Source organism: Pelobates fuscus, chromosome 7, assembly GCF_036172605.1.
Source record: "Pelobates fuscus isolate aPelFus1 chromosome 7, aPelFus1.pri, whole genome shotgun sequence".
NCBI lineage: Eukaryota > Metazoa > Chordata > Amphibia > Anura > Pelobatidae > Pelobates > Pelobates fuscus.
This window is the reverse complement of record NC_086323.1, coordinates 19,036,034-19,049,208: the sequence shown is the minus strand read 5'-3', so window position 1 is coordinate 19,049,208 and position 13,175 is coordinate 19,036,034. Positions and strand designations below refer to the sequence as shown.

At 45.4% G+C, this 13,175-nt stretch overlaps 1 protein-coding gene across 1 annotated transcript in view; it reads left to right on the top strand.

The window, feature by feature from the left end:
* Positions 1-13,175, top strand: part of LOC134568981 (vitamin D3 hydroxylase-associated protein-like) — a 69,127-nt gene that overhangs the window by 11,501 nt on the left and 44,451 nt on the right. The window contains exons 3-5 of the mRNA XM_063427747.1: positions 9,946-10,059; positions 11,165-11,308; positions 12,972-13,105. Of these exons, the coding sequence (XP_063283817.1) occupies positions 9,946-10,059; positions 11,165-11,308; positions 12,972-13,105 (392 nt within the window). The remainder of the gene's footprint in view (positions 1-9,945; positions 10,060-11,164; positions 11,309-12,971; positions 13,106-13,175) is intronic.

The following is a 13,175-nucleotide window of genomic DNA, read 5'->3' as shown; positions in this document are numbered from 1 at the left end:
GCATTGTAAATAAGTAAGGCCATTGAACCCTGTCGAAAGCCTTTTCGGCATCCAACGATAGTAATATCGTCGGTATCTTCCTCGTGGTTTGTCTCCATATGAGGTCCACGTTACGTCGAGTATTCTCGAATAGTTGTCTAGTTGGAATAAACCCCACCTGGTCAGGGTGAATCAGCCGAGGTAGGATCAGATTTATCCTGGTAGCCAGGATCTTCGCTAGTATTTTTGAGTCGTGATTGATAAGGGAAATCGGGCGAAAGTTTTCTGGGGTCGACAAATCTCTGCCTGGTTTCGGCAGTAAAACGATGTCTGCTAGTGACATATCCCTATCAGGCGTTCCTCCATCTAATAATTCGTTAAGCCAATCAACCAGGTGTGGAACCAGTTCTTCCCTAAAGGTTTTATAATAAGAGCCATCGAATCCATCCGGTCCCGGAGCCTTATTACTTTTCAGAGTATAGATTGCCACTTCTACTTCCCCCTCTGTAATCGGTTTCCTCAAGGACTCCACTTCCGCCCCATTTAGTTTTGGTAAATCCAGCCCGGCAAGGAAGGCTTGTATCTTGTCCCTTTCGTCGCTGATTCTGGCGGGGTCTGTTGTGGAGTGGTTGTATAGTTTAGCGAAGAATTCCGTAAATACTGTAGCTATATCTGTGGGGTCTGTGCGGTATTGACCTAAGGCATCTCTGATTTTAGTAATGTGGGGTCGATGCTGTCGTGGCCGTAACGTTCTCGCCAGTAGGGTATCCATCTTGTTGCCCTTTTCAAAATAGGTCCGTTTAGATCTTACGATAGCCCGTGCTGTTTCGTCTATCATCGTTCCTTTAATCGAAGCTCTCAGTTCCCGCACCACCTGCAAGTTAGCAGGTGTAGCGTCGATCTTATGTTTCAGTTCGGCCTCACGCAAGGACTCCAGAAGGGAAGATAGCAGTTGGGTTTTGCGTTTTTTCTTCAGCGTTGCTGCACGAATCAAAACGCCCCTGATCACCGTTTTATGAGCCGACCACACCGTCACCTTTGATAAATCCGTGCCAGTTTCTCTAGCGAAGTAGTCAAGCAATTCCCTCCTAACCTCCTCAACTATTGCCGGATCACGCAGCAAAGAAGTGTTCAATTTCCATGACCATGGGGACATAGCACTTAGTTTATCTAATGTTATGGAAATGTCAGCGTGATCAGACCAGGTTATGGATCCTACAGTCGATATCGATACTTTGGGCACTGAGTGAGTATTAACCAAAAACAAGTCAATTCTCGAGTAAGTATCATGGGGTGCAGAGTAGAATGTAAAATCGTTGTCGTCCGGGTGTTGCGCCCTCCAGATATCTACTAAGCCTGTGTCCTGCATGAAGATATGTAATAATTTGTCCTGTCCGCCCCTATTATGCGATCTAGGAATACCTTTACCTGATCCCCTATCTCTTGCCGGGCATGGCGCTGCATTGAAATCGCCTCCTACTATTATCATGCCATGTGGTAGAGTGTTAATCATCAGTGTCAATTCCGCCCAAAACTCCTTGGAGGGGTCATTGGGGCCATAAAGATTAATAATATGTATGCTATGGGAGTACAGGGTTCCTGACAGGAGCACAAAGCGGCCCCCCGAGTCCGCATGTACTCTAGTAACATTAAGCGGGCATCTGTGGTGTACCAGGATTGCAACGCCATTCCTCTTATTGAGCGCTCTCGACTCATACGTGGTTCGGTACGTACGGTCTCTGAGTGCAAATTTCGCCGAGGCCTGAATGTGTGTCTCCTGCAGGAAAGCTATATCGGGGTTCAAACGGTTGAGATCCCTAAACATGAGGCGCCTTTTTTTGGGTGCATTAAGACCTTTAACATTCATGGACAATATCTTCACCGGCATGGGTCTATCCCGTGTGAATCGCTATGATAAAACCCATTGTGAAGCCTGCGCACTAAATGTATTTCGTCTAACTTTCTCTCGGTAGGAATAGATAATTTTCGCCGGCGCGATCTAGCTTGCATAGTAAGCGCTGCTCCTGTCATTGAAGTCTCACCAGTTATGTTCCGGCCGTTCCTAAGGTGTATTCCCCCAACGTCACCCTCCAGGGCTGGGTAAGGGAAGGTATAAGAAGGGATAGAGAGGGGACAAAAGAAAGAGGAAAGAAAAAGAACAGTAAGTAGAAAACATATTATGTACAGTAAATGCCTGGTCTTATCTAAAGCCAGGCTCTTGTGGGGTATGAGTCCCTGTCCCTCCAGTGATCCTAAAAGGCTCAACAGGGCCAGGGATTCAGACCAACCTAAAAATAATTAAAACCGCAGCCGAATAGAAACGATTGGTGGCGGTCATTACTAATACATTCACCTAGGTAGGGTGCCCCACCCCAGGCTCCCCTTGGGTGTCATACCCGTACTCCCTCTCGGGCATCCCTTGCAACTCGGCTTTACTCTCGCCCTGTGATCCCCTCGCTGCTCCCTGCATCCTATGGGTGGAAAGAGCTTGCCTTGCGTGTTATTTAAATCAAATGGGAAGACATTTATATAGGCCCGACCGGGGTAACCAGGGTTCGTGCGACTAAATATGGGCTATAGCCCTGGGGATATCCCATAGCTAATGGAGCGTGAGCCGGAGGCGGGAAGAAATAAGGCCTAAACCGACGTCCCCCCTCCCCCGGAAAGAACAAGCAGTATGCCCTTTGCCTCAATTGTTGGGGACCCCTCTCATCCCTAGCTCCCCGAGTCAGCCGGAGTGGAGCATACGGGTGCCAAAAATTGGTCTTGGTGTATTTCAACTATCCACCTCTATGCAGCCCAACATGTGGCCGCATCTAATACCTGGTTGTGGGTACTCGAGAGTGAAAGAGGAAGCATAAATACATAGAGGGGGGTACGAAGAAAAAACTAAAAACTGTTTAAACTTGCCTATAACCGAACAATAGGTGTGCATAGTACAAATACAAATAACCCCTCCGTCGGTGCCTACCCCACCGTCCACCCCGCTCCCGCCGGACATATTAAAAATCAAAGTCCAGACCTCACAACAATAGCAAAAACGTTAACCCATGAGCTGGCAACCACACCGTGCCTCGATTGTATGCTGGGCGCCGCCTTGCAGATGCGTCAGAATCATGTCCCCAATATGAGTATATAATCCCACGCCTTTCCAGAAGGAGAAGCCCTAACCCTCCCCAAAACACAATGGAGCCCCCCCCCGGATATCAACCCCAGGCCGAGCAAAAATCACTCGCTCCTGACGGGTACAAAAACCTTTAAATTAAAATAGATGTAAGTGCCCGCAGAAAAAAGACCCCCTCCCAAAAAAAACAGGATGCAAAATACCCCCCACAAGCCGTCCCCAATGGGGCACTTCTTCAAGGGGCTGGCATCAGAAAAGGAACGTAAGGGAGCCCCCCGCGGACCTCACTCACCCGCCGTGTACCATTCTCGAGGGAGGGGATGTACCGTCGCTGTCGCAGCTCCAGGCACTGCAATGTCGCCTGTGTCTTGTACCCCTAGGTCGTGCAGGAATGCCGCCGGATCGCCCCCAGGGTGTAGGATCTTAGAGCGCCCATCCTTAAAGGCCATCAGGCGGAACGGATGGCCCCACGCGTATTTAATAGAGTGCTGTTGGAGCAATTCAGTTATAGGCCTCCATTCCCTCCTCTGTCTCAGGGTGTCTGGTGTCAGGTCCTGAAATAGGGCCAATTCAGCTCCTTTATACTTGATTTGGTTTTCCCTTCCATATCTCATCAAAGCTTCCTTTGTTTGAAAAAACTGAAATTTGATGATGATATCCCTGGGTCTGGTATCATTTGGCCGTCTGACCCTGAGAGCCCTATGAGCCCTCTCAACATGCCAGAGGTTTTCCGGTATGTTTGGTAGCAATGGTTGAAATATGGCGAGTACCACCTCAATCAGGGAGCCTTCCCCCTCTCTCTCTGGCAAACCCCGCAGTCTGATATTGTTCCTACGCGAGCGGTTGCCCAAATCTTCTAGCGCATATTCAGCCACCGCTAACCTGGATGTCAACAGGTTAATTTGCGCAGCGGCTGCATTGTGAGCTTCCACTGTGGACTCCACTCTTTGCTCTAGCACTGCTGTTCTATTGCCGAGTGCCTGTATCTCCGCCTTAACTTCGGCGGTATTCCTAGCTATCTCTGTCGCTAGGTATGATCTTACCTCCGCCAAGGTAGCCAGTATCTGTTTGGCGTCAGGCTCTTGGGATCCCGAAGTCCCGCTGGATGCCGGGCTGGAAGGAGATCGCGGCCCTCCAAGGCTTTCCCGTCCGCCATCTTGGGTGTTCCTCATGGCGCGGGAGGCCGCAAAGAGATCTGCCACCGTCGCTCCCTGCTCAGCCTGCTTTTTGGTCGGCTTCTTAGGGGCCCGCTTTTCCATCTCGGGTCTCCCTTCAGTTTGATCCGCAATAGGTCACGGAATGCCGCTTCTGTTAGCCGTTGATCCAGTGGTCCCGGCGGAGCTCACACGGACACGTCCAGCTCGCTCCCACCTCAGACCACGCCCCATAAAATATAACTTTTAATAGCTACCGAAATATAAAAGGAACTAGAGAATCATCTAGTTCACAATGAACAAACAAATAGAAATAAAGAGAGAGAATATATGAATATAGAGGTGATAATAGTCACAATACCCTCTAAAGTTTCTCTATCTAACTAAATCGAACCTCCTGTCGGTAAATTGACTATGTAGGTGACCCTAGGTCAATGATACAAAGTATCTAAATAATAAGAGGGAGATACATCCACATAGTAACAGATAAATAGTAACAATAGCGGAGTTCGAAAGTAAAGACAAATGTAGAGACAGAGAGTCAAGAGAAGTAGCCCAGGACGGGGTTAACCTGGTGCTGCAGATAAGCGTGTAGCTGGCTAACACGTGTAGTTTTTTTCTTTGACCGTCAGCAAGTTATATTAGCTAGCTCCTTGATCCTGATACTAGTTTAGAACTTAAAATGTATTTGTCTCTATTAGTTGCAGACTTTACTTGGGTCCGGTATTCAGGCTATCTATAGCTTCAGACCAGCGTTCTTAGAGAGGCAGACATAACGATTCAGTCTAGATTGTATCTAGTCGAGGGATTTTCCAGCCTTATTACTTGCTTTATCCTGACGAATTTTGTTTATTTGTCTGCAGCAGGGATTGTTTTCGCTTAGCCAGCTACACGCTTATCTGCAGCACCAGGTTAACCCCGTCCTGGGCTACTTCTCTTGACTCTCTCTGTCTCTACATTTTTCTTTACTTTCGAACTCCGCTATTGTTACTATTTATCTGTTACTATGTGGATGTATCTCCCTCTTATTATTTAGATAATTTGTATCATTGACCTAGGGTCACTTACATGTTAGTGTGTGTCTACTTCCGTGACCGGTTCTCTCTGTGAGAAAGGGTCCTCCCAACCTGTCCTCTGTATCCAGCCCAGTATCTGGTTGAGGACGAGTGAGGGCTGTGCCCCCTAACAACAAATCAGTATCCGGTTCTGTATGAGAGGGTTCGCCCTCCGTTCCTGAAAAGGAACATACTCGGATCGAGGTGATGGAGGGCCGCACCCTCCTGTGGTGCCAACTAGAGTCCCTAGAGATTAAGGGTGACCAAACTGTAGGGCGCACCAATATAATGTCAGCATAAGACTGAGGGCAATCTTCTGAAACAACGATGGAAAACTATCAACTGACTATCCGGATCCCGTGCGCGCGCGCGGGGTCCAGTTAGACCGTTGGTAGTCTGAGGAAAGCTGGAGACGTTCTCCGCAATCCACGAGTGCCCGGGAGGTCGGAGGAGGTCAAGTCTGGCCTCACGACAACCCGAGCGAAAAGAAAAAGGAAGTCATGAAAAAACTAAAAAGCAACAATTAATGTAGATAAGAGAAAATACCAATTCTACCTCGGATAGAAGGCAAACAGCAGGCCGGAAGGTAAGAAAAGTAAGTCCCACTGGGCAGGGCCAGGAGCCAACCTAACACAGGAAAAACTACCGAACCTATAGGGATTCCGGGAGGCAGATACGGAGTAGCTGGTAAGGACAAGGAAAACACCGCTTTCTCCTGTAGGAGTCTGTGTACCGTTCCTTGCCTGTGCGAAGTTCTCCTTGGAGATGCGCCGTCACCGGTTTGGAGGAAAATGTGGATGTGTCTGGGGTCTTCATAAGAAACTTAGCCCTCCAGGCCTGAGGTTTAGGGCCTTCACCCATCCCACCATATTCAGATGGCCGTATACTTGTGTCCTCTTGAACACTATGGCAATGGTGTTTGTCTGGACACCTGCCTATCTCCATGTCACTGGTGGGCTCAGGGTTATCCTCAGTGAAATTACCCCAGGCCGGCGGCCAAAAGGGGATCGGTACCAATAGTGTAGGCCCATCAGTAGGGCACAGGCCCAGCAGACCAAACGAATGGACACAGAAAGGTAGCCAAGCAAATAGTCACATACATAGCAGGCCATTCAAGTAGGCACCAACATATCAGGCTATTCGATGGGGCACAGGCATAGCAGGCTGTTTTAATGGGCACAGGCATAGCAGGCTGTTTTAATGGGCACAGGCATAGCAGGCTGTTTTAATGGGCACAGACATAGCAGGCTGTTTTAATGGGCACAGACATAGCAGGCTGTTTTAATGGGCACAGACATAGCAGGCTGTTTTAATGGGCACAGACCTAGCAGGCCGTTCTTATGGGCACAGACATAGCAGGCCGTTCTTATGGGCACAGACATAGTAGGCCGTTCTTATGGGCACAGACATAGCAGGCCGTTCTTATGGGCACAGACATAGCAGGCCGTTCTTATGGGCACAGACATAGCAGGCCGTTCTTATGAGCACAGACATAGCAGGCCATTCTTATGGGCACAGACATAGCAGGCCATTCTTATGGGCACAGACATAGCAGGCCATTCTTATGGGCACAGACATAGCAGGCCATTCTTATGGGCACAGACATAGCAGGCCATTCTTATGGGCACAGACATAGCAGGACAATCAATGGGGCACAGACATAGCAGGACAATCAATGGGGAACAGACATAGCAGGCCAATCAATGGGGCACAGACATAGCAGGCCAATCAATGGGTTGTGTGATACCATAATATTATTAATAACATGTATTTATATATAGCGCCTTCCAATTCCATAGCGCTTTACAGAGGGTATCGAATGAGTAACGAGGACCTCTGAGTTCGGGTAGAGGTCCCTAAAAATTGTAGATCCACAGGGCATCTTGTGACATAGGACCCTTACACAATCAATCCTTTTTGACAGCGTAATGCTGCGTGAGTAACTTGAACCGGGACTGGCAGTCCCTAAATGCCCAGCAGGCAAATAGTGGTATTCCATCTGTATTGGGTACAAGGGGGAGTTGTTCCAGTGACTATCACGTCCATGAATGTAAGATACTCTGAGCGATACTGTCCTTGAACTGTGAATAGGTATGCACATGTTCACACAGATCTGTTTGAAATTTCTCAGCATTATATAGATACCATCATCATACCGCCAGAAGGTTATTGAAACCATGGACTCTTCCAGGAGTAGGGCTAAACCATAGCCCTCAATGAATTCCCCCAATGACCCGATAAAATTGCACGGTATCAGCGCAGACTGGTCTCTCATACCAGTTAGAGTCAGAGCCAGGTCTGTAGCTTATATATACGCCATGGACAGATAATGCATCCCAGGGTAGTCCCCTCTGAGGCCTTATAGCAGGAGCAGAAAAAATATATACTGAGAAGGATGTGAATCCTAGAGCTAACTGGCACTGTATACACCCTGTACAGAGCCTGTATAACTGAGATCATATAAACCTGTAACTCACAGAAATCTGTGATATACCCTGATAGAGAAAGCACAGTAGACAGCAATATGCACTGTCCGTAAAACTCTCAGCAAAACTCACATGTCAGTAAATCTCACAGCAGTCTGTGGTATACACTGTCAGGAAAACTAAATCTCGAAGCACACTGGCAGTAAAACTAAAGCTGTGATATACACTGTCAGTAGAGCACACAGTAAAAGTGTAAACTAAATCTGTGATATACTCTGACAGAAAAACAACAGCAATCTGTGAAATACACTGTCGGCAAAGAACCCACAGTAATCTGTGATAAACCCTTGTCAGCAAGACACACCGCAGTCTAGATGAAGTCTGCCATCTAAAAGGCAAAAGGATGAGCTATATATTTTATCACACAACGCATATAAAATATGTGGACTATTAGAACATAAAAGATAGGAATACAAGTAATAATGTGGAATGGCAGTCACAGTAAACGTATCCCATCATAACTAAGAATGCCTCGTGTGGTTTGCAGACTCTGTCAGATAGGGGGAGACTATGTAAGCTGATCTGTGTTCAAATCAGCATTGACACGTGGCAGATGTTGCATAGGAATAGAATAGTCAGTGCAACCTGTATGCTTACGGAGCCAACTACAGTCCGCTTAATACATTGAAATAAAAACCATATTCATATTTGAGCAAGCGAAGGCAAACCTGAGAGCAATCCACCGGCCAGCAGGGCGACAAACCCGAGAACCGACCACCGTGGAACGGAGGAGGGGCCGCGGGTAGGTGCACTCTCCTCCACCCGGTTGGCTGCCCGCGGCTCTGAGAGGGAGCTGAGTGCGGTGGCGGCCACGTGGCGCGCGGGGTGGCCACATGGGAGAGCGGAGCGGTCGCCGGATACTCGCGTCCGACCGCGAGTACCTCGGCTGCCGGAAGATAGACAGGGGTTCAGGGAAAATCAGGAAACAGTCAGAGGCTAGTCTCCTGAAACCCCGACACAGTGCAAGCAGCCCACGGATAGTAAAGGCGGGAGAAAGAGAGTGGGGTAGCGAGGGGAGGGGGTGGAAGGACATTGGAAGGAATCCCCAAGAAACCCCTCAAACCCCCTACAGAAAAAGGAAAGGTCTCCCCAAAGAGACAGGGGAAGCAACAATTCAAAGGAAGGATTTTAAACATAATCGAAATATCTAAGTACAATACACATAAACTACATAATCAGGAAGAAGTAAATATATATCACAAATATATAACTAAACACAAAAAATATATAACATAAATATATAGAAGAAGAAAACATATGAAGCCAAATATTAACTAAGAACAGCATAACAAATAAGTAAATATATTAAGATAAAATAAATCCCAATAAATCAAAATAAATCCCAAAGCCACCCACTATAAGCAGGAGGCAGTGGTACTCTGACCTGTACTGATGCGGAGCAGCAAAGAAAGAGGAAATGAAGCATGGGGAGGGGAGTTTTATAGTACCTAACTTTTTTTCTGATTGGTTGTTTTTCTGTGCTGCTGTGGAGTTCTAGTAAAGAGAGACTTAAGCAAATACGAAGCCTCCTGTCATGTTATAAAATTTACCAACAGGAGGTTCAATTTAGTTAGATAGAGAAACTTTAGAGGGTATTGTGACTATTATCACCTCTATATTCATATATTCTCTCTCTTTATTTCTATTTGTTTGTTCATTGTGAACTAGATGATTCTCTAGTTCCTTTTAGATTTTGGTAGCTATTAAAAGTTATATTTTATTATACTCTGTGGTCACTGGACAGTTTCCCCCCCTCCCCCTGTGATGTGCAGAGGATATCCACAGATTTCTGTGACGGAGCCTCAATATTATCACATACATTACAATCGTTCATGAGTGGGGGGGAAAAGCCAAAATTTGTGGGGCCAATCTGCAGAGCTCAAGAGGAGCTGCACAATGGCTTATTCTATTGTATATCTGTATGACTGAAACTGTCAAAATATCTCCTAAACATCAGCTGGCCATCAGAGGCTTATGGGAACTGATTCGTGCTGAAAATTATTGGTAAGACCAGAATAAACCGTGTTATTCCCTTAAATGAGAATTGTCTGGAAAACAAAGTGTATTTCAAATGCAAAATGGCCGGACTGAAAACAAATGATTTGGAGATGTTTTTTTTTTTTTTTTGTTTTTTTTTAAATATATAGGGTTCCGGAGCAGATTGTAGAAGAATTCTAAACATGTCTTTGCCTGAACTTGTAAAGGAATTGCACGATGGATCTGTTCCCGTGGAAAGCGTTCTGTACTCCTATGTTAACAAGGTGCTGTGTTTTCTTGAACATTCTAAGATTGACTCCTCCTGCTTCCTGTGTCCCCACTAATCGGTTTATCCACTAAAATGAGACTTCAAAGTGCATTTCAAATTTAAGGACATAAAAGGTGAACTGGAAACATTCTCTAACTTGACAATGATTCAATTTTGGCTAGTTTGGTCTTAAAGGGACATTTTAGCCATCAGAACCACTGTAGATTAATGTAGTGGTTATGGTTCATGTCCCCGCAGGTATTTCAGTGTAAACACTGCCTTTTCATAGAAAAAGCAGTGTTTACATTAGTGCCTAACAGCACGTCTAGTGGCCGTCACTCAGACTGCCACCAGAGGCGCTTCCAATCTCAGTGCTCCACATGGAGATTTTAAATGCTCTCCAGAGATACATCAATTCAATGCGTCTCTTTGGGGAGATGCTGATTTGCTGCACATGCGCAATAGCCTCCCAATGCTTTTCTATAGGAAGCATTGGATTGGCTGAGATTATCATGATTGAATAGCCCTGGAGGCGGGGCTAGCCCTGTCAACACTGGCAAGGGAGAAGCAGTGAGTAAAATCCCTTTATCACTCTAATCTAAAGGGGTGTGCTGGGGATCTATACACCAACCCTAGGACATTAGGTTTAGGAATAAATGTTGGTATGACACTAGAGTGGTCCATTAAAGGTCCCGCCTCTCGCGGCCCCTCTCCCACGGGGCTGACAGGGTTAAAACACCTTTAGCCACTTACCTTAATCCAGCGCTGATGAGGGGAGGGGGTAGCCCACAGATCAGTTTCGCACCGGGGCCCCATGGATTGTCTGTACGCCGCTGTCTCCAACAATGGAATTGGAAGGGTTAACTGCAAAACAAATTAGTGACCCGGGTGTCCCTGTACAGAAAAGCCACAACACAAGCAAATGATTTAACTCTAGCTTTGCCAGTCGTTCCATTTGACTAGAGAGATATAGAAGGATGAGTGCTGATGCCAGCTACAATGCGTTTATTTTAGAAAGCATAGTGTTAGTAGTCAGATGGAACGTCTAGTAATGCTTCCAGAAGCCAATGTTACCATAAGATATTTAATTTGACCGCAGTTTCTTGCATTCTCTCCTATAGGCTCTAGAATTGGACAAAGATCTCAATTGCGTGACTGTTTTTCTCACCGATTGTGAAGCTCAAATCGAGGAGTTAAAAAGGATAAAAACAAAAGGTCCATTGTATGGTGTGCCCATCTCTATAAAAGAACACATTGGTTATAAGGTATGATTGTGGATAACTAATTGTATTTAGATACTACAGCTCGAAGTGCTGTTGGAGGCATTGAATACATGTTTTGCCTTTGAAGACAAAAAGTACCCCTGAAAAGAAAGATTATATAAATCTAAAGTTTGGTTAGGAAAATAAAAACGTTTGACATGCATACACGGTAACATCCAGACTTGTGCACAGTGGGGAACTTTTTTTTTTTTTTAGTGAAACTAATTTCTTCAAAAAAACAACAACTTTGGGACTGACAAAATGTGTCCATATGGCAATTTGGCTAATCCAAACTTAATTTCCAAAGGATCTGGAAATCAAATCAGACAAACCAAATTAAAATAAGGCAATCTGTGTACTAAAAATACATTTTCATTTTCCCACCATTGGGTTCACAGATCAAGTGAGAAAGTAACCGATAGAAGGAGAAACCATAAGAAAAAAATCTAATATTTATATGTTAAATATTTAAATATAGATTTTACTTCTTTGCCTTTTTCTCCTTCTACTGGTTAATTCTCACTTGATCTGTGAATAAAAACATTTAGTGACTGCGCCCTGGCCATCAGTCAATAATATTTTTATTTTTTTTTATTTTTTTTATATATATAGATTTTTTTGGGGGGGCTCATAGTTCGGGAATTTACACAATCCCCAGATCTGCCCAAATGCGGACAATCTGCAGTTTGTAACGACTCTCCAAGCTGGTGTTTATATTGTGAGCAAGCATGGGAACAGCCTGAAAGGAGTCTGGTGGAATGATCTCTCCAAATCCCCACCTAACTCTATAGTTCTACATCACTCACAGAAGAATTATCTTCTTATTCCACACTCTTTTTACATTTTATTTGTTGTCATTTTTCCAAGTAGGCTAGCTTGATGCAATTTCCTCTGTGAAGTTTTAACACTAAACATTGTTTTAGGAGAACATTTAAACTTGCATTATTAACAAAGTCTGTATGTCTGTCTGTTACGGAGCTCCTGTACTTGGACAGTACCTCCACCAACTCAGCTTCTTTTCTGCACCGGGAACTCCTGGAGAGCTTCAGACAAGTTGTTGTAGTTTGACTTGGGGACCTCTTCCCAAGACCAGGCCGCACTGACTCTAGATCTAGAGACTTTCTCTCTCCTATAACGCAGTAATTATAACCATATCACCCCTTCCCACCAAATACTAGAGATATACCATAGGGTGAAAAACTGAGCTTTATTAAAAATGGCACATCTACTTATACCGCTAACATACATTAGGGTTACAGTGGAACACAAATTTCCCCTTCAGATCCTCCACCGCAAACCCCACCGAAACAGCACAGTGAGCCCAAGTCAACCAATAGCAGAATGGACTTGGGACTGCAACCAATTACATTACAAAACTTAATGACATTACACGTAGTGTGCATTGAAACACTGTGATTACAAGGAAGGGTGGGGACAGACTTTAACCAGGTCTGGGGACCGCATGGGAGATTTAACAGAGTGACGTAGCAGCCTATTTTAACTGGTCTGGAAGTGTACCTGGAACAATGGGACAATGCACTGCTGGGGAAACAATTAAACAGGGGGAGGAGAAAAGGCACATACTGTGTGTGTGTGTGTGTGTGTGTGTGTATATATATATTTGCAATATATTCTCGCTAATACAACCTTTTCTGTGGATTTCCAGGGACATCCCTCCACATGCGGCCTGGCGCAATACATTGATGAGCTTGAGACTGAGGACAGTGTCCTTGTTAAAGTTTTGAAGAAACAAGGCGCGATTGTGTTTGCCAAGACTAATGTACCACAGACTTTAATATGGTGAATACAATATCGGGGGTTCTGACTGTTCCGTACGTGCAGAAGACAAAGTCTGCATTTTATCAGGAAT